Source organism: Tachysurus vachellii, chromosome 26, assembly GCF_030014155.1.
Source record: "Tachysurus vachellii isolate PV-2020 chromosome 26, HZAU_Pvac_v1, whole genome shotgun sequence".
Classification (NCBI taxonomy): Eukaryota; Metazoa; Chordata; class Actinopteri; order Siluriformes; family Bagridae; genus Tachysurus; species Tachysurus vachellii.
Window position 1 is genome coordinate 2,744,231 of NC_083485.1, and position 20,766 is coordinate 2,764,996.

At 37.8% G+C, this 20,766-nt stretch overlaps 1 protein-coding gene across 2 annotated transcripts; it reads left to right on the top strand.

Moving 5' to 3' along the window:
• The first annotated feature begins 1,465 nt into the window (after positions 1–1,465).
• LOC132841194 (uncharacterized) lies at positions 1,466–20,281 on the top strand. Of its 2 annotated transcripts, XM_060863460.1 has the most exons (15): positions 1,466–3,348; positions 3,921–3,943; positions 4,686–4,746; positions 5,354–5,367; positions 8,475–8,487; positions 13,406–13,419; positions 13,529–13,541; positions 13,908–13,924; positions 15,328–15,395; positions 15,768–15,979; positions 16,809–17,068; positions 17,232–17,354; positions 17,443–17,587; positions 17,952–17,993; positions 18,165–20,281. In XM_060863460.1, exons 3-15 carry the CDS (start codon positions 4,722–4,724, stop codon positions 18,416–18,418), a joined length of 1,200 nt encoding a protein of 399 aa, XP_060719443.1. In that variant the 5' UTR covers positions 1,466–3,348; positions 3,921–3,943; positions 4,686–4,721; the 3' UTR covers positions 18,419–20,281. The 2 variants fall into 2 exon arrangements, with proteins under 2 accessions (XP_060719443.1, XP_060719444.1); XM_060863461.1 differs by lacking the exons at positions 8,475–8,487; positions 13,406–13,419; positions 13,529–13,541; positions 13,908–13,924 and having other exon boundaries at positions 1,467–3,348.
• Positions 20,282–20,766: the final 485 nt, after the last annotated feature.

A 20,766-nucleotide genomic window follows, 5' to 3' on the forward strand; every position in this document is an offset into this window, starting at 1 on the left:
CGTGCACATGGATCCTCAGTCTCATGACTTGTCATTACACTGCCTCTCTAAATTACTACGGTAGAAAAGAGGTGTTTTTTGTGTAGTAACAGCGTTTAGCTCAGGAGTTATTGACTCGGGGAAACTCCGATCTGTGAATATGCGGCCAACTTTACTTAAGTCAATGATTTTTTTGTGTATAAGGTTGGTAGCTGCTGAGATTAAAACAAAGCAAAAATATTAACTTACCTATATAATATCCTAGTAGTCCTTCTCTGGCAGCAAAACACGTCCGGGCAAATTCCACCTTTACTCTGCTTTAAAAGGATGCTCACCAGATATACTAAACTATATTAAGTTTCACTAACTTAATATTTTTCTGTTGTTACGTGAAGGTAAAAGTGTTCAAAATCGATATATAATTAAGTTGACAGTATTCTTATTTTAATTTTGAAAGACTTATTAAAATGAGTTATCAACTCACCAATACAAGTACATATTACAAACTTAATTTTTTTATGCTGAAAATGTTGTTTATTTTAAGTTTTACAAACTAAACCCATGAATCATTTTTTAGAGTGTACACACTGATACTGAGACAGAAAAAGCTGAAGGTATAGCAGTGAAAAGCAAAGTAACACACAAATCTAGGTAATATTGGGCTGCTAGTTTGTTCTGTAGGCTGTGTTTGAATGAGCGCAGTCAGAATGATCAGAGTTACACTGTGACATCGGTGATCAGACTGCTGCAGAATCAGACAGTCACAGTGTGAGCTAACCGGATAAAGCTAGGAAAAGACTAGCTCTTGTTGAAAGTGAGAGCTTTTGCTCTTTTATTCCGATATTTTCTACACAATGAATAAACACCATGTATAACCATTAAACATAAACCTCAGAGAAAGACTGTAGAGATCTGAGACACAGAACAAAAATCCACCAGCATGACCTCAGGGTCTTTATCCAATAGACAGATAAACACACAGATAAAGTTCAAGAGCAAAGGAGCAGATTCCAGTTTGTTAAAAAGTAGATGATGGACAGATGAGACAAAGACTAAGCTGTAGCAGAGTGATGAAAAGAGGAAAGTGTGAAGTGAAAAGAAAACTGTTCATGATCCAAATCAAAGCAGCACTTCTGTGAAACATGGAGACATGGACATTTATGGAAGACAGTAGAACTTGTCTTTATTTTTCCCTGATACAGATAGAAATTGGGTTAAAATATGTTGATGTTCAGCATTTTCACTTCATATGGAGTGTTTTATTCAGCAGCTGATCACAGATCTGTGTTACTGCACTGAGTAAAAACACCTCATGAAGTCTTTCATTATTTAATATGAACTATTTATAATGATTCACTATCTGTCATTAAAATAATTAAAATTGTGTCTGAACATCTTTGGAAGCACAGAGTGAAGATTGTTTATCAGCTGTTCTGACTGTAAATCATAAGTTTTTCTCATTGTATTTTATCTAACATTACATTTCTCTCTGTTGTTTTACATGATACTTCTCACAGCGGTAAGTAAATAACTCGACTTCACACTAATAGTAAAAGCTGATATTTTATAAACTTATCACATATATTACATTTTAATCCAGGAATCAAATAGAAACATAAAGATGATTTTCAGATCATGTTTATGTGAAGGAGTCTGATCAGTAAGTGAGATTCCACTTCCATCAGTCAGCTTCTTTCCCACAATGCACCTGTGTGTAACCTCACTGCAGTGTAATAATGTACAGAGACGTTTACCGTGTTGAGTAAAAGACACAACAAACACGCAGCATATAACACACACCACTGACAGACTCCATCAGAATGTCTCTCCTACACTTTATTTTCTCCTGCACTAATAAGGAGCTACACCTCAGTATGGGAGAAGATCTAAATGGACTGATGAGTCATTAATGTTCTCCATATACAATGTTCTATAGTTACATGTTCTGATATCAGAACAATTTTATTCAGCTACTAATCAGCTGTCCACGAGGCGCACCAATCCTTCCATAATTTCCCCTCCTTTAAATCCTCGCCTTCGAGCCGCTCCTACGCATCGCCGCTGCTGCGATCCAACAGGGGGGGCACGGTGGCTTAGTGGTTAGCACGTTTGCCTCACACCTCCAGGGTTCGCCTCCGCTTTGTGTGTGTGGAGTTTGCATGTTCTCCCCGTGCCTCGGGGGTTTCCTCCGGGTACTTCGGTTTCCTCCCCCGGTCCAAAGACATGCATGGTAGGTTGATTGGCATCTCTGGCCTCGGCAAACGCTCTCCGCAACGTGCTCGCCGCCGCACGCCGCGCTCGCCCTGGGTGATGATTCCCCTGCCGTCTCCAATATGGCTTAGTGGATATACAACATGCTCGTTGTCATATTGTGTGGCAGGGGCGTGTGGTTTAGCAACAAGCTTGTTGTGACCACGCTGCAAGCCAGCCCAGGGCGATGCATCCTCCGCCGTCTCCACTAACTTAGTGGACATCAACCCCGTTGTCAATCGTGCGGCAGGGGTGCCTAGTCTCCCTCTCCCCACGACCCACACCTAGCTCCGACTCAGCCACGCACATCGCATGCCACCTTGCTCGGCCGGGAGACGCCCCCGATTGCGTTTTGTGGTCCTACGGTGCCACGCATCAGTTGCATGCGCACGGACAGGCACGTGGAAAAAATTCTCCCAGAACAGAACCATCCCGCCAACACTAACTGTATGCTCGCAATAACCTTCATTGACGAAGTGGTCCTGACTGAAATCAAGCATCGCGTTAGTTCAGGCAGGCCACGCAGTAAGCTGCATCAGCTGCTTCAGCTGTCCACGAGGCGCACCAATCCTGCACGACTTCCGTAATTTCCCCTCATTTAAATCCTCGCCTTCGAGACGCTCCTACGCATCGCCGCTGCTGCGATCCAACACCCTCCTCCGTCCCGACTCCTCCAGCCAGAACCCGTCGCCAGCACCGATTAAATTCTTCACGTACTCGTTCTATTCATTCCCAAGCGCTGCGTCCCCACCCCATCCGTAACCTTCATTGACGAAGTGGTCCTGACTGAAATACACATACATTAATAATTTGTTTCTGGCTGCATGATTTTTCCCTCCACAGTTATGTCTCTGTACCTGATGAATCTGTCCGATGTGAGCAGATGATGATGATCACAGTGTAACAGAATGTTATGTAGATTTACTGACTGATGGCTAACTGTTAAACCTTTATGATCTTAGATTTGTTTAGGAAGATAATGAAACTGTTTTATGACCAAAGTAACAGTTCTTTTCTTTATTTTATAATTTATCTTTAAACTCATTCACAACACATTTAAACTTTATTATTCTCAGATACAGGAGCAATCTGGAGCTCCACAGAGGACAGAACAGACAGGTGAGAGTGAATTTAATAATAATTTAATTCTGTATTTACTTCTTAATGTACCACTGAGCATCATGAGCATAGTGTAGTGAACACAACAGACTGTGATCTCTAACAGAACATTCATCATGCTGGTGTCTAGTTTGTCATTTAGTGTTGTACAGACACACAAATCTGACCTACACACTGATACTGAGAGAGAAAAAGCTGAAGGTTTTTGTTTGAATGTGATTTGATAACAATAACTCTCTATTAAAGTTACTGATATTGGCTAACATTACTGTAGTGAACAGAACTACAGAGAGATGTGAGTTAGAGAGTCACACTTGATAATGCTGCATGAAAGAGATTCGAACAGAATGGAAGTAAGTCATCTGGGGAATTTGTTTCTTACTGCATTAATACTGAAAGATCCTGAAGAGCAGAAAGAGAAGAGAAACAATACAGTACAGGATCAAAACAGACTTTTTAAGAATGTTTACAGCTAATACTACAGGATAAAATACAGAAATACTGAAAATTACAATGCATTTTTAATAATCACAACAAACTTATTGTGCTTTTTTCCCCACATCCTCCTGTAGATAAAGACTTCTGTGTTTATCAGGTGAGTAAACTGTTATAAAATATGACATTCATTAATGTCTTACTGATGATAGCAGCATAAAAAAATTAATTATGTTATAATTAGACCAGTGATCAGTGAGGGGTAAATGAGTTACCATGACAATCGGCTCCTAGTGATGGTTTACTGTGGATAAAAAAAAATCACATTGGATTGTTCTAGAAACACAGTTGTTGAACTGTTTGCTAGCAATCTGCTGTTATTACTGGTGTTGTTATGATGTAATTATTATTTCTAGGAGTGTAAACACTTTGTGGAAACGTAAACAAAATAAATGTAAGAAACCTTTTCTTTAATTCCATTTAAAGTGACACAGAAAAGGTTTAACACGTGTTCAATTTAACTTGAGGATCGATTCAGACAACCTACAACACTAACAAAATGAAGTTACAGTAAAACTTTTTTTTCTTTCAGTTTAGTGTTTAATGATTGTGTTCTTCAGCTGGCTGCATTCAAACTCAGTGTGTTACTGAATACAATGTCAGTTTAAATCAACCTCAATCAGCTCAGTGTGTACTGTTAGTAATATCACACACACACACACACACACACACACACACACACATACACACACACAGTTGTCTGAACAGAGAAACACTTCATGTTTATTTAACAATTTATTTACATACAGTAAATGTATACATACAGTAAACATTGTTTACATACAGTAAACATTTGTGGAGTCATGTATAAAACCTTCACACTGTTTTATTCACTTCTTCAGAGAGACATAAAATGGACAGAAAATGAGAGAAAGAAAATGGAGAAATCTGTTCTACTGACTGGTGAGTATGGAAGGAGGTACAAAAGTAAACACACCTGTTCATCTTTACAGCCTGAAGTGCTGTCATATTATTTACACATTATACAGCTAGTGTGAAGTTTATTAAGGGATAAAATCCATTTGCATAGTTTCTCACTATATATGCTTAAACACATAGACAACACTCAGTTTTATTCTTTTAAATTTATTAAAATAAAATTTTTTTCTTTAAATACAATGTCACACTCAGGGTCCATTAGTCAAAAGTACTATGGCCTTGTTTTTTTCGGCTTGTGTGTAGAATATTATTGAAATGGCCTCTTAGTTCACTACTACTCAACGTTTTCAGACTAATATCATGAACTAATTACCATGAAATACCTTAATGACAGTTCTTTCTTGTCGACATCATGATGACAATAATAAAAAAGAAGTATTTAAAATTCAGGTTTTGAAAATTTAGATTGAGTGATTCAGTGAAAACATCCAGGATATTCAGAAAGGTGAAGCAAGTTCTTTCTTGACCAATCACAGCACGAGAACACATGGAGAAGTACAAAATGTTCTTCTAATAGTAGCCCTCTTTGTATTTTATCTAACATTACACTTCTCTCTGTTGTTTTAAACAGCTTCTTCAGAGGAGGTAAGTAAATAACTCGACTTCACACTAATAGTAAAAGCTGATATTTTATAAACTTCTCACATATATTACATTTTAATCCAGGAATCAAATAGAAACATAAAGATGATTTTCAGGTCATGTTTATGTGAAGGAGTCTGATCAGTAAGTGAGATTCCACTTCCATCAGTCAGCTTCTTTCCCACAATGCACCTGTGTGTAACCTCACTGCAGTGTAATAATGTACAGAGACGTTTACCGTGTCGAGTAAAAGACACAACAAACACGCAGCATATAACACAAACCACCTGTTTGTAACCTCAATTCAATTCAATTTATTTGTATAGCACTTTTAACAATTCGGATTGTTTTAAAGCAGCTTTACAGAAGTATGGAAACAGAAGAGAGAGAAAAAATAAATAAATATATAACAATAAGAAAAAATAAGAGTAAAAATAAATAAATGAATATTCACAATTAAAGTTTAAAATTAATTTAAAGAATATTAACGTAAAATACTATATATCTATCCATATACAGTTGAGGCCAAAATTATTAGCCCCCTTTATGAAATTAGACAATTAGACAGAAATTAGACAGAAAAAATTTTTTCATTGCAAATTGCTCCAGCTGGTCCAAATTACGTGGTTTCCGAGTCTGGACATTCACTTTGAGCACTCGCCACAGATTTTCAATAGGATTAAGGTCTGGGCTCTGTGTGGGCCACTCCAGGACCTTGGTTTTGGTATCCTTCAGGAACTGTTGGACCAATTTCGATGTATGCTTTGGGTCATTGTCTTGTTTGAAGACCCAGCGACGACCTAACATATTATCCCTCAAAATGTCAAAATGTCAACATAATTTTCTTTTTTCATGATGCCGAGCACCCAAACAGCCTGAAACTGCAAAACAAACCCACAGCATGATGCTCCCACCACCATGTTTAACTGTGGGAACTGTGTTCTTAGGGTTGAAGGCCTCACCCTTTCTTCGCCAAACATAAGCAACATCCATGTGCCCAAACAGTTCCAGTTTAGTCTCATCAGACCAAAACACAGACTCTGAAAACTCATCTTTACCTTTCAAATGTTCACGGGCAAACCTCAGTCTGGCTGTGATGTGCCGCTGTTTGAGTAAGGGGGTTCTTCTGGGACGATGGCCCTGAAGCCCACCACGATGAAGAGCCCTCACAAGTGTGTTCCTTGAAACATCAACTCCAGAAGAGGCCAGGTCAGCAACAAGCATCTTGGCAGATGTCTGGGGCATCTTGCTGACATCTCTGACTATTTTTCTCTATAGAGTTCTTGAAATCTTGCACTAACGACCACTTACGACCACCATGTACCACGTACTTTGCAATGATGCAACGTACAGCGGTTCTAGACACAGTGAAACGCTTGGAAATGGCAGTATAGCCTTCCCCCTCATCATGAGCCTCCATTATCTTCTTTCTAAGCTCAAGACTGATTTCCTTTGTCTTTGGCATAGTGAGTAAAAGTAGTCTCTCCCAATAATGTGTTCAAGTGCCCTGTTCCTTGGAGTCCTTTTATGCTGATTGAATGCTCAGGTGTTATTAGGAAGCCAATTGACTGCACAGGTGTTTTTTGAAAGCTTATTGATTAATTAGGTGTGTTTTGAAAGCAAAAATTCACATGAGGGCTAATATTTTTGACCACCGCATTTTCACTATATTTGATATAAAGCAGGCCATATACATGAATGTATTTTTATATTCAAAAATGTACCAAAAGCTACTAAATGTTTGATTATATCAAGTTTTACCAATGCTGCAAACATCTGAAAGATCTTTAGGAAAATGTTCCAAAATTTCTGGGGGGCTAATAATTTTGGCCTCAACTGTAACTACTGAGCAAGCCGGAGGCGACGGTGTCAAGGAAAAGCTCCCTGAGATGACATGAAGCAGAAACCATGAGAGGATCCAGGCTCAGAAGGCAACCCATCCTCACTCTACAGATAATAATATAAATGTAAATAATGTCCTTTCTACAACAGTTTATAATTGTGCCACCGAGACCTCCTGAGGAACTACTGGGTCATTGTAAACGCTGAGTTCATCACAGACCTGATTGCTGATAAACACCAGACCATACAGCTGACTGACACAACATTGGTTCAAAGCAGGCATGACAGTCTCTGGGCGGCTCCATCCACAACAATCCCATGAGGCACTGGCTGACCATGTAGATCAACCCCTGGCAGGGTTTCTATCTCCGCCTAAGGCATCCAGATTTCCCCCTACAGAAACTACACTACACTTTCGCTATCCCCCTCTAGTGTCTGGATGCACACCTCTAAAGCTGAAATCTTCTCCGTCAGACAGCTAACTAAAATACACGTATCACAAGTAAAATTAATGCTAATGATGGAGGAAGAATGACTAAACATGCTGCAGCTCACACACTGGACAATAATTAATGTTTACCTTTGACTTGGATTGGATAGGAATATTAGAAAGATCTGAAAGTGTTTGAAAACAGGAAACAAACAATCGTCTCCCAAAGAAGAGAAATAAAATTAACTGGGACAGAAAAGCAAAGAATTTAAAAAGCTAAAGTGACAATGTAAAACATTAATATTACAAATATTAACTAAAAAGAGAAAATAAAAAAACAGTATAATTAAAATGCCGAGACAAGCATGAAAACTCGTGAAAAAACTCACTGCAGTTTAATAATGTTGAGTAAAAGACACAACAAACACGCAGCATATAACACACACCACTGACAGACTCCATCAGAATGTTACACAATAAACATAAATCACAGCTTTAAGATATTTCTATGCATGTAGGCTGTAATTGCCATCACTTGCTCTGCATAACAAATGTACGCCAATACTTTATATTGGTAAATACATGCATATATCTGAAAATTGCATATTCTAATAAATCAAGATATTTAGATTTCTTAAATATTCCTAGCAATATATTAGCACAATGCTACACTATACAGATTTACTGTGTGCAATGACTGATTGTTTTGTAGTGTGTAGTAGACACACATCAGCTGTTTTTATAGCCAGAGTAATGGCTACTTCCCCATTTTCACTTGATAAAATTCACTTTTAATATCATTCCTAAAATGTTTACGTTGTATTATTTACTTTCACAGGATGAACTGTCTGGTGAGTATAAAATTTTTTAATACATTAGAGAGGAATTTAAATTAAACACTAAATGTTACTGTGAGTAGTTACACTGAAACATCAGGGATCAAGCTGCTGTGGTATTCTGATGATTTTATATTTAGTGTTTTATCTAATATTTGATTACAGATATTTGTTAATGCACTGAAAACTATAAAACATTCTAGGAAGCATACAATTAAAATGTTTTTTGTTTGTGTTGACTGTATTATGTTTCCTATATTGTTTGCCATCAGCCTCATTGTCTATGACACTTTAAAAAATCATCTCTTCAGACACACACTGCAAACCTTACTTTCCTCTATGCTGACCATATGATTATAAACACTGTAGCGAGCTGCCCACCCGTGACTACAGGAGCATATCCAGAAAAGAGGAAGGAGAGCTAACTGTACCCCATTACCCAGCAAACTACTGTCAAATGTTCTGGATCTTGGACAAAAAGCTTTGCAATTTGAGAGTGCATACAGTATCTTGTCTCACAGTGACAAAGGATTACTGCCTCACAGAATCCTTGGTGTCTGCATACAGACAGACAGGGAAAAGACCTGACTAGGTGGTGTATGTTTTATGTTTTTGAAGAACATACACTATATCAAGTCCTTTTGCTCCCATGATTTAGAATACATTGTTCTTCTGTCTCGATCATAGTGGTTACTGAGAGAATTTGTTGGAATATGGGGACCGCTTTTTGGACTGTTGCTACTCTCTCTTCTACAAATCCCTCCCACACCTCCTTTTTGGCAAGTTAGAACATTCTTTTATTCTTCTGGAAGCTGAAACAGGAAGCATCTACTCTCAAAATGATCAAAATTTTTTTTAGTCCACTCTGATGATGCTGTCAAGGGTTACTCAGATACCATAACATATTTCATCAGAAAATGCAAAGACGTCTTTGTGTGCAAACAAAACATTTTGAATCTACCCTAAACAGCAATGTTTACTTCACTGTAAAAACCACCAAGAGACATGGAATTAGCTGTGATGCATGGAATAGACATCACAGACTTTATGGGAAATAAATGCTCCACTATTTACATGCAACCTGTCTACCAGATGAGCCTAATACTTTTAAATAGTTGCTTCGAGATGAACAATCCTGCACTTTACAGAGAGCTCCTTTGGCCCATACTGCAGAGGTTAGCACCTGCTCTGTGGAGGATATGAGATGTTTCTTTTGACAGGTGAATATTTGAAAGGACACAGGCCCAGACAGCATTCCCAAAGGCCGGTTAGCTGTTTTTTTCATGGACAAGTGCAACATCTCCCTGTCTGTAGTCGCCACGTTTTAAAGTGTCCACCACTGTGCCCATACCAAAGAAATTAGTAGTAAAATGGTAAAACTGTCATTCAGAAAACTGCAAAGTATAGAAGAGCACACCGGCTGCAAAGAAGTAAGCATGATTTGGCTTGCCACTAATGCTTTTGTCTCACTCACCGATAGCAGCGACAGTATACCATCGCTTCCCACTTTCTCTACGTTTTCCCCTCTCCTTTTCTGTTCTTTGCCAGTAAGAAAATAAACTCTTGCTGGCAATGATATGGTCTGTCCCATGTCTTCAGCCACTTGCAGCCCTGAGCTTCTACACTGGTGGAGAATGCAGGCATGAACTCAGCCCTGGCTTCCTCCTGACCCATGGAGCAGATTGTACAACATCTTTTGAGAGTAGTCTCCAGCAGCAGTCTTTGACATAGGAGCTAGCCCTTCGACTCCATAGTGACTGAAGAGCTGCTAGGCCTCCAGAATCTGAACACACCAGATCCCCATGACATTTCTCTATTGTGCTCTTGCCAACTTTAAGCTTGTCAAAAAAGAGGTCCTGGCCCACAGTGAACTGTCACCCATCACGGATATGGTAGAGTACCACACACTGTTCCAATTGGTTGAATATGCGCAAATCCCCTGAGGGGTAGAGGAGCTGATTAAGCAAGTGGCCCGTTTGGCACATGAAAGAAGCCCAAACCGAACAACAGCAGGCCTACAACTGGCAAGCTTGGTCTCTTGAGTTACCACCAGTGACCAAGTACTCCTTCTGTTCCTGAGCTCCATCTGCAAATTCTTTACACATTTGCAAGGACCATTTTTATAATCTTTGGGAGAATAAATTGTCAGTCAACTATTGATTGCAGCAGTCTGGTCAGCAAACACCTGCACAACTGTGAGTTGACAGAGCTAGTGGACCAGTTAATGTATGTTTTGTCCACAGTCCTTGGCCTGACACACATGGTCCAGCAACATGTGAAGACCCAACTGGGAGTAGTGGTCCAGTTGATGTACATTGTCTTGCACCCACACTGCCTCTTCGCTGCTGCCTACACGGACAATACCATCATACACTCCTCCACCTGGTCAGAACATACAGTGGTGTGAAAAATTGTTTGCCCCTTCCTGGTTTTACATTTTTTTGCATGTTTTTCACACTTTAATGTTTTAGATCATCAAACAAATTTATGTGTGTGAAAAAGTGTTTGTCCCCTAAACCTAATAACTGGTTGGGCCACCCTTAGCAGCAAGAACTGCAATCAAGCATTTGTGATAACTGGCAATAAGTCTGTTACAGCACTATGGAGGAATTTTGGTCCATTCATCTTTGCAGAATTGTTATTCAGCCACGTCGGAGGGTTTTCAAGCATGATCCGCCTTTTTAAGGTCCTGCCACAGCATCTCAATAGGATTCAGGTCAGGACTTTGACTCGGCCTCTCCAAAGTCCAAATTTTTTTCTTCAGCCATTCAGAGGTGGACTTGCTGGTGTGTTTTGGATCATTGTCCTGCTGCAGAACCCAAGATCGCGAACAGATGGCGGCACATTGTCCTTCAGGATTTTTTGGTAGACAGCAGAGTTGATGGTTCCATTTATCATGGCAAGTCTTCTAGGTCTTGAAGCAGCAAAACAGCCCCAGACCATCACACTTCCACCACCATATTTTACTCTTAGTATGATGTTCTTTTTCTGAAATGCAGTGTTACTTTTATGCCACATGTAATGGGACACACACCTTTAAAAATGTTAAACTTTTGTCTCATCAGTCCACAGAGTATTTTCCCAAAAGTCTTGGGGATCATCAAGATATTTTCTGGCAAAACTGAGAAGAGCCTTTATGTATTTTTTGCTCAGCAGGGTTTTTTTGACTTGGAACCATATTGGCCCAGTCTCTTTCGTATGGTGGAGTCATGAACACTGACCTTAACTGAGGCAAGTGAGACCCGGATTTTGTCGTGGGGTCTTTTGTGACATCTTGAATGAGTTGTTGTTTGGGGTAATTTTGGTTGGCCGGCCACTTCTGGGAAGGTTCACCGCTGTTTCATGTTTTCACCATTTGTGGATAATGTCTCTCAATGTGGTTTGCTGGAGTCCCAAAGCTTTAGAAATGGCTTTATAACCTTTTCCAGACTAATAGATCTCAATTGCTTTCTTTCTCATTTGAAAAAGTCCAAAACTCATTCCTGAGTTTCTTCGGATCTCGGCATGACGTGTAGCTTTTGAGGATCGTTTGGTCTACTTTACTTTGTCAGTCAGGTCTTGTGTGAGTGTGGCTATAGACACTGAACTCAGGTGTGATAATCCACAGTTATGTTTTAACAGGGGGGCAAACACTTTTTCCACACAGGGCCATGTGGGTTTGGATTTTGTTAATAATAATATTAAAATTATATATTATATTATATTATATTATATATTAAAAATAATAAAAACCGTCATTTAAAAACTGCATGTTGTGTTTACTTGTTATCTTTGACTAATATTTAAATTTATTTGATGATCTGAAACATTAAAGTGTGACAAACGTGCAAAAAAATGAAAAATCATGAAGGAGGCAAACACTTTTTCACACCACTGTATGTGCCACCATTTGAAGTTCCTGAAACAACTCTGGAAGCCCGGTCTGATGACCAACCTGAGTAAGTTCCACCTGGACTGAGGGGCAATACCTGGTCTATCTTCCAAAAACTAGCCAGGCACTACAGATGCTTTGACCCAAATTTCACCTCCCAAACTTCCCCTCTCAGACCTAGCTAAGAAAGGCCAAACAGACTGGGTGCAGTAGAATGAAGAGACAAAGGAGGCAATCCATGATTTAAAGAGGGTCCTAACAAGGTTGATGGTTTTGTGCAAACCATAAAAAAATTCCACCAAATTCCATTTATTCAAACAGACACCTCTGGAAAGGGGCTTGGTGCCACATTCTCTCAAGACATTAGCAGTAAAGAGAACCCAGTCCTGTATAACAGTAGGGAGCTGACCCTCTCCAAAAACCGCTATGCCGCTGTCAGGAAAGAAACCTAGCCATTAAATGGGCCATCAAAGAGCTCAGGACTTCTCGTTTCTTGTTGGAACCCTGGGTGGGGGCTCAGCAGGGCAAAGCTGACGGCCCTGCTGACGGCCACTCCTGTGGAGTGCAATGACCAAACCCAGAACTATAGCTGGCTCATAGCTAAGGTGGGTGTTGTGACTGCAGCCCAGAGATCTACACACAAAAAGGAAACGCTCGACTTCAAGGGGACGCTCGACTACAAATGTCTGGTGGCCAATTGCTGATGTCATGGGCCTCTACAATTGTGGAGAACACTCAGAGTAAATGTACATGCAGACTACAATGGATTGAACATGCTTTGGCTCCCTACTTGTGGAGCGTTTTGTCACTTTTACTCTCAGATGGCAATGACACTCCCTGAAACTGCCTTGCCCAGATTCGTCTTTCCCTGTGTCCAGGTCCACTGACTGCACAACCCAACTGCCACCAGCAACCACTCAGGCCAACACAATAATTTTCCAGAGCAACACAGTCACTTATTTTCCTAACCTATAACCTTAAACACCTATTATGACTGTAAATCATAGGTTTTTCTCACTGTATTTTATCTAACCTTACTTTTCTCTCTGTTGCTTTACACAGATCTTCTCTCAAAGGTAAGTAGATAACTCAACATCACACAAATGGTAAAGGATGATGTTTTATAAACTATATGTATAAAACACTTTTCATAAAATCTTCGCACTGTTTTATTTACTTTCACAGACTAAAATAAGTGGTGAGTATAAACCCCTTTTCTACGCTAGTGATGTCTTGATAATGCATGAATAATATAGATTTTGTACAGTTGGAATACATTAAACCATATAGATATACTGTATGAACATCATGATTATAGTGTAGTGAACACAACAGATTGTGATTGCAGACAGAACAGTAGTTTTGCAGGCACAGAAATCTGACATACACATACTGAGAGCTAAGTAGCTGACTGACACTTAATGAATAATCCTATTCAATGGAACAATTAGTCAGAGGTCAGTTTACAGTAATTTCAGATTTAACTCTGAGGCATTTTTATTTGTATACACAGATTTTTCTCCTTGTGTTTTATCTAAAATGTTTCCTCTGTTGTTTTACACAGGAGATTTAGGAATTCAGGTAAAGGCTCATTTTTTTGTACTTTAATACTTAAATCACTTGTCACTCAAATAACACTTTATATAAGTATAAACATAAACACATAACATGAACAACAACTTTGGGTTGTTGATCGGAAGATCGGGGTTCAAGGCCCAGCACAGCCAAGCTGCCACTGCTGGGCCCTTGAGCAAGGCCCTCAACCCTCCCTGCTCAAGGGGCGCTGTATCATAGCTGCCCCTGCACTCTGACCCCAACCTCGTTATTTGGGGTATGTGAGGAAAAGAATTCCACTGTGCTGTAATGTACAGTATGTGTGGTGATAATAAAGGCTTCTGTGCCCCGTTCTATAAAGTAGCCTGCTGAATGCCATTTTGTAGGACTATGTCAGTGCTCCTCCTGTTCCTCCTCACTCAAAAGTTTTAACCAGAGAAAGTTACTTTCCACATTTTGTACTTGAAACAATTTACATTTGGCATCGTGCATAAATGTTTCACACTGTTTTCGATAACTTCACAGAGTGAATGTGTAGGGAACCTCAAGTATTAACCCCTTTTTCTGATAGTGATAGTGTCTTGATGCTGAATAAATAATATATTTATTGATCAGATTAAATAGATTAGACTGTGATATAGATATCACATAGACGTAGATATCTGAGCATCATGAGAATAGTTTAGTGTACACTGCAACAAACATCTTCAAGAATAGGATACACACTGACACTTTTCGAAGCGTCTCTGAGACATAGATCTAGAGACATAGTTTGCAAGTTCAGACGTAAAGGAACATTGGTTACACTACGTCACCAGATTTCTAAGAACCAGAACCAGTCCTAGACATTTTGGGATTCTGTTCTGTGGCAAAAACTAGAACTTTTCGGCCTGATGGATCAGTGATGTGCTGAAGGAAGAAGAATTAAGCGGATGATGAAAAGAACACTCTGCCTATAGTCAAGCATGGTGCTGACTCTGTGATGCTCTGGAGATTGTAGAAGGCAAAATTGATTCTTTTTTTAAAGTATCAGGAAATCCTAGAAGACACCTCATGCTGTCTGTGAGGAAGCTGAAGCTTGGGCGCCACTGGTTCTTCCAACAGGACAATAATCATATCCATACCTCACATTCCACCAAAGGTTTAGTTGCAGGTCCCAGACGATTCTACAGTGGCCAGCACCGTCACCTAGCCATACCATAGAAAATCTCTGAAGATGTTGATTTCAGAATATTTATATATATATATATATATATATATATATATATATATATATATATATTTATATATTTATATATATATATATATATATATATATATATATATATATATATATATATATATATATATATTTATATATATATATGAGTGCATGCATGTGTGCATAATATGTGAGACTATCCACACGTGGTCTACTTCTTTTTTCACAGACTTTGGAGGTCTTCATTCCAGAACTAGTTGAAAACTATGCTGGGAATAAGAACAAAGATGAATATAGGTAACATGCTTCTTTATTTCCAAGGGTAGTAAGTCATTCAGAAGAAATCGATTTCATGTCCAAGCTTTTAGGTTTTTATTTATAGTGCCCACAAAAAAAAAAACACTAGTCATTACTGCAAATCCAAAAGAGGTTATTTGTATGTATATTGAAAATCGAATCCACTGCCTGCTGCGGTACAATTCAAAATGTTTGGACCTCATACCCATACATGCTTGCAAAACATACCAGTAGCAGTAGTGTACCTGGTGGCATAGCAGGCTCCACTATTCTGAGAGGAAAAGTTTTTTGTCCACCCCTAAAACAAACTATTGATTGCTGACAATATTATAGCAGGACATCTTATTCCTATTATTTTCCTATTATTTTGAGGTTCCTCTGCCATCATGCTGGTCAGTTTATGTGCAAATTGACCAATCTTGTGTTTGAGATGGATGGGAAAGGGGAAGTGCTGTACAGAATAGTGTCCTGGGACAGCGGTTACTTGGATGGACTAAGACAACTGCAGCCTGCAGGACCTTTCTACAGTATCTCCTGCCATGAAGGCTCTATCCGTCATCTGCATCTACCACATTGTGAGATCTGTAAGTTGACTCATAGCTATCTTTTATAAATTTATGGAAAAATATGAAAGATTTTTATAAGCAGCTTAATAAAAGTGAAATCTGCTCACTAACATTAATTGTTTGTGAATACTGTATGACATTTTGCAGTGATGTATTAAATGTTACTTTGAATGACATAATTTGAAATGATAAAGAATACATACACTGTACATAGATTGGTTTGTAATCAAAAACCTAAACAGGCAAAAAAATCCAGTACATCCAAACTAATATTTCATAACTAATATTTTTACTGCTGTAAAGTCAGTTCATGAGAATGATTATATGTGAGATATAAACTATGTTATTATACCATAGCTTTTTAGATTTGACAAATGAAGAAAATAATATCAAAGTATTTGTTAGAAGAATTTGCCTTTCCTGGACTGTTGAAAGATAAAGCTTTGGCCTTTAAAATATTTGGTCGTTGAGGTATGCACTGTCTCAGAATATGATGCTATCTTCAACAAACAAACAAACAAAAACCCTCAGTGTGGACATACAGTATTGTAATTACATCAAACTGTCAGAGAGTGGCAAACTCTGTCCTGTATGTGTAACTCTCTAAATAGCGCTTTCTAAATAGTTTGGTTATCAGTAGCATCTGAGGCCTGATTACAAATTTGCACATTGAAAGTAACTCAACTGTAATTATGAAATGCAATAAAGTGCATACAATAATAAATCTAGTATACCAGATCCCCCATTGTCAGAAAATGTATTTGTAAACTACTGGGGTAAAATATTATCCAAATCATGTTGTCATTATTATCTATCATGCCTGGTTCTGTTTCTTTATATGTTACAGGCACAGATGAGGTTAAATTGAGTGCAGCACATGTGACTGGTGGTAATGTGGAACTTATTCAGCCACTAAAAGTAACAAACACACATGTCATCATAGACATTCAAGGTCTCTCCTTATACGGCCTCTTGAAATATTTTCCTTTTTTCCGAGAATATCCCGTCACAGCCCAAGTGATTTTGTTCTATAAAAAAGTATGTGGAAATTCCAGGAAGAGTAAACTGCATATGCATCTTTTGCCAGGCAATGTGCCAGTACCAGAGGTAATCAGCTTTAATAAATAGTGCTAAATATTTATTTTATTATCCTTTACATGGTTTTGTCATCATGGGAAGTGACTAAAATATGTACTGCTGTTTTTCCAAAAATCTATTTCTAGATTTTAGCTTTTAAAGTGAACACTATTTCATTTGGTTTCCCTTCAAGGTGCACAAACGGCATAGGAGCATGACGTACATTGATACAAGCTCCAACTGTGAACTGACTTCTGGCAAAAAATACAGGCCATGTTGTAAAGATACTGACCATGAATATGTATTACAACCCACGGTAGGGTACAGCTCATAGTATTATGAATCATAGTTGACCTTGGTTGACATTCATTCTGAAATAAACTCTGCGTTACCTATTTCCTTAGATTGTGAAGTTTGAATGTGACTATGGCCCAAACTATCATCCTACATTTGAGATGTTTTGTAAAACTGAGGTTGATGAAGTCACTGTAGGTCTTTTGGATGAAAATGACCAGGAAGTTTGGGAGCCCCGTTTGGTCTTGCTTGCAGGTAAGCAGATGTTTTTATATTACCACATATATAAAGAAACTACCAGGATATATAAAATATGGGTAATTAGGAATATTGGGCTATTTCAAGGATAAAAGAATTCATGATGAGGGTAATTATTTGCTGTTATTTTGGATTTTTGTGGAATCAAGAGTAAACAGGACCTAAGTGTAATCCGTTTTGGGTGAGTAACTGAATAAAAAAATGGTTGATTAAATGTTGGTTTCTGGCTTGTTAGTGTGTATATAAGGTATCAATGGCAGTCAAGTCAAGTGGTTTCACAGTTACTAAATACTTTATTTTTGCTCTAGGTGTGCATTAATTAGGTATTGTTAAAGTCTTATTATCTCACTTGCCAAAACAGGTACAGATGCAGCCACACCCACACCCACATCAGATACCACAGGTAAGGTTGCATGTAAATTTTAGTTTTAAGTTTCCCACTGTAATTAGGACACTCAGCTGTCTTACACATTAAATTGTCCTGCAAATGTAACATGGAACATTTCTAAAAACACACAAAAATAATACATTATTAACATTATTAAAATGTGTAACCTTTACATTTGCATTTTAGGTGCTGACTTTATGGATCGACACAGGGAACATCTCATTCAGAGAGTTTCTTCGGTAATGGAGATAGCAGACTGTTTAAAAAGCAAGATGATGATTAGTGATGAAAAGTACAATAAAATTCATGCAGCATCAACATCATGTGAGCAAATGAGGCTCCTGTACAGTTCCCTCAATACAGGAGTTGTGAAAGCAGAAGCCTATAAAGTCCTTAAGGAGAAACAGCCTCACTTAGTGGATGAATTGAGTCTGGATTGATCCTCCCAATTTTAATTGTATAGACATTAAGATGTTTGATATACATTTTTATGATTGGGTTTTTAATTTGTTATACAGTATTTCCTAACAGTTAAGAGTATATCTTGTATGTAGAACAGCATCATAAATGCATTTATTGCATTATTTTGCACTCCAGTGGTTTGATGTTATGCAAGTTGCACCACATATTGACATATCTTCTACATTGCATAATTTAATAGCATTATCTCAATCTATAAACTGAGAAAGGTTCATGTGGATATGTGTAGCCTTAATGTTTACATTAACCCTCCTGTTTTCCTTACCTGAATTCCTATGCAAATTAGGAGCGCCGAGTCAACTTGACCTTGTCTGTTTTAACTGCTTATAAAAAATGAAGTATATATGATAGCCTTTTGTTAGTCTAACTTGTTTCCAACATATTAACATATATTTTGCAAAAAAAATTAATATTTGGTATAATAAACCTTATTTATATACAAACATGCCTCATTTTTTAGTAAAAAAAACAACAGAAATTTTGAATTATTTTTACTACAGAGGCACGAAAGTTGATGCACAATTACAGGCTGGTATATTTCAAAGCCAGGAGATTGTTTTGAAACCATTTTGACTATTTTTAATGTCAGCAAATAATAAAACCTGTTTTTTTCCAGGTCAAATTGACTTGAATGCTTATAAATCAAAAATTATACAATTATCACCATTCTGTGTGATCAGCCTTACATTTGTTACAATTGTGTGTGCCTGTGTGTAGCATCATTTCGGTAGATCATATTTTGCCCTCTGCTAGGCAAAGGCATATCAAAAGTGTGAAATATTTACAAATATGTATCTTTTTTTTTTCCTGGAGGCCTAATGAATTGCAATGCCCTATTTGTGTGTGTGCATGTGTGTGTGTGTGTGTGTGTGGTGTGTGAGTGTGTGTTTTGGGTGCATGTGTTAGTGGACATTTTATGTGTGAATCTTTGTGCCTGTAGGTATGTTCATTGCGTTGAAAATGTGTGACCTATTGCCCCACTAAATGTGGCCGGGTCCAACTGACCCTGGAGGATCCAAAACGCAAGTATATAGTGGTCCGAACATAGTTCAATGAAAATAGACAAAATTAATTTTTAGTCTATAGTTTAATCTATAAAAAATCTAAAAAAAAATCTATAGTTTTAACAGGGGTTTATAGTTTTATCATCCATTATAACTTGAAATGCTCACTTGTTTTGTGCCACTGTGACCAAAGACAAATGGTCAGAATACTTGCAGTGTTTTTTATTATAATCTCTGTGTGACTGCTGATTAGATGGGCATCTAAAAGCAAACACAATGAGGATGGCAAGGGCTACAAAAAGGAAAAGAAAGCCAGTGCTACAGTATATGAACCATTACTATGTATACCATTAAGTACTTTATACTAGTGTTTAAGAAATAAAACTTCAGTCAGTATGTTTTTGGTGTCTGTTTTAAATGTATTTTTTCTTAGTTGTATTTTTAGAAACTTGCTTGGATAGAAAGGAAAAAACTAAACTGCTTGTATGAGCTATTTGTTTATTTGCGTTTGTGTAATGTTAAAATTTAGTTTATTTGTTAAGTAGTTTATTTTTTTGTCTTTTTTGTTCATTTATGTTAATTAGAATATCTTTTTTTATTATTCTTCTAATTTGATTGGTTAGTATTTCTTTTCTATTGGGTTAGGCCATGTGCACCTAGGGGATAAAAGGGCTTTAGTTGTGTCAGCCCAGAATGCACCTGGGTGGGCCTATGGGGTTTTTTTTTACCAGTTTTGTCAAGCCAGTTGGGCACAAGGAGCAGGAGATGCAAAATTGTTTGTTTGCCTGCAAACCCTTTAATAAAGCTCACCAAACATGTCATCTGGCTTGGACTCAATCCTTTATCTGCATAAACCACAACCCATGGTGTATCTTGGTGATTACTTTGGAGTTAAGTTTGATTCATTTATTTGATTTCATTTGACAAATGATCACTACACTGCTTCATAGAGATTCCACAACATTTAGTTAAATAGGATAAAATAAAGACTTTTCATCACTAAATATTTTTTTATTACGGTTATTGCCAAAAAAGTATTAATTTCAGGGTGGAAACAATAACAAGTCTCAATACATCACCTGAACATAAATTATTTTAAGTGAAATCCCTCTGTTGACTATACTTTGTTGTAATACTTACTGACTGCAACAAAATGCTGACATTGAAAACTCCTTCTGGTAAATTTAAATAAAACCCTCCATAAATAAATCTGTTTTCTGTACACAAAACACAAGACAAAGAAAAAAACATTTTAAGAGTTCAACATTTACATTCATTGCCTTGTACGAAGTCTCTTATGATAA

What these genes read in the sequence shown, in the direction of transcription:
- LOC132841194 (XM_060863460.1), top strand. Translation starts at nt 4,722, where the DNA reads ATGGAGAAATCTGTTCTACTGACTG. An exon ending in CCGTTTGGTCTTGCTTGCAG is followed by an intron (nt 17,588 to 17,951) that starts GTAAGCAGATGT and finishes TTGCCAAAACAG; the next exon opens with GTACAGATGCAGCCACACCC. An exon ending in ACCCACATCAGATACCACAG is followed by an intron (nt 17,994 to 18,164) that starts GTAAGGTTGCAT and finishes TTTGCATTTTAG; the next exon opens with GTGCTGACTTTATGGATCGA.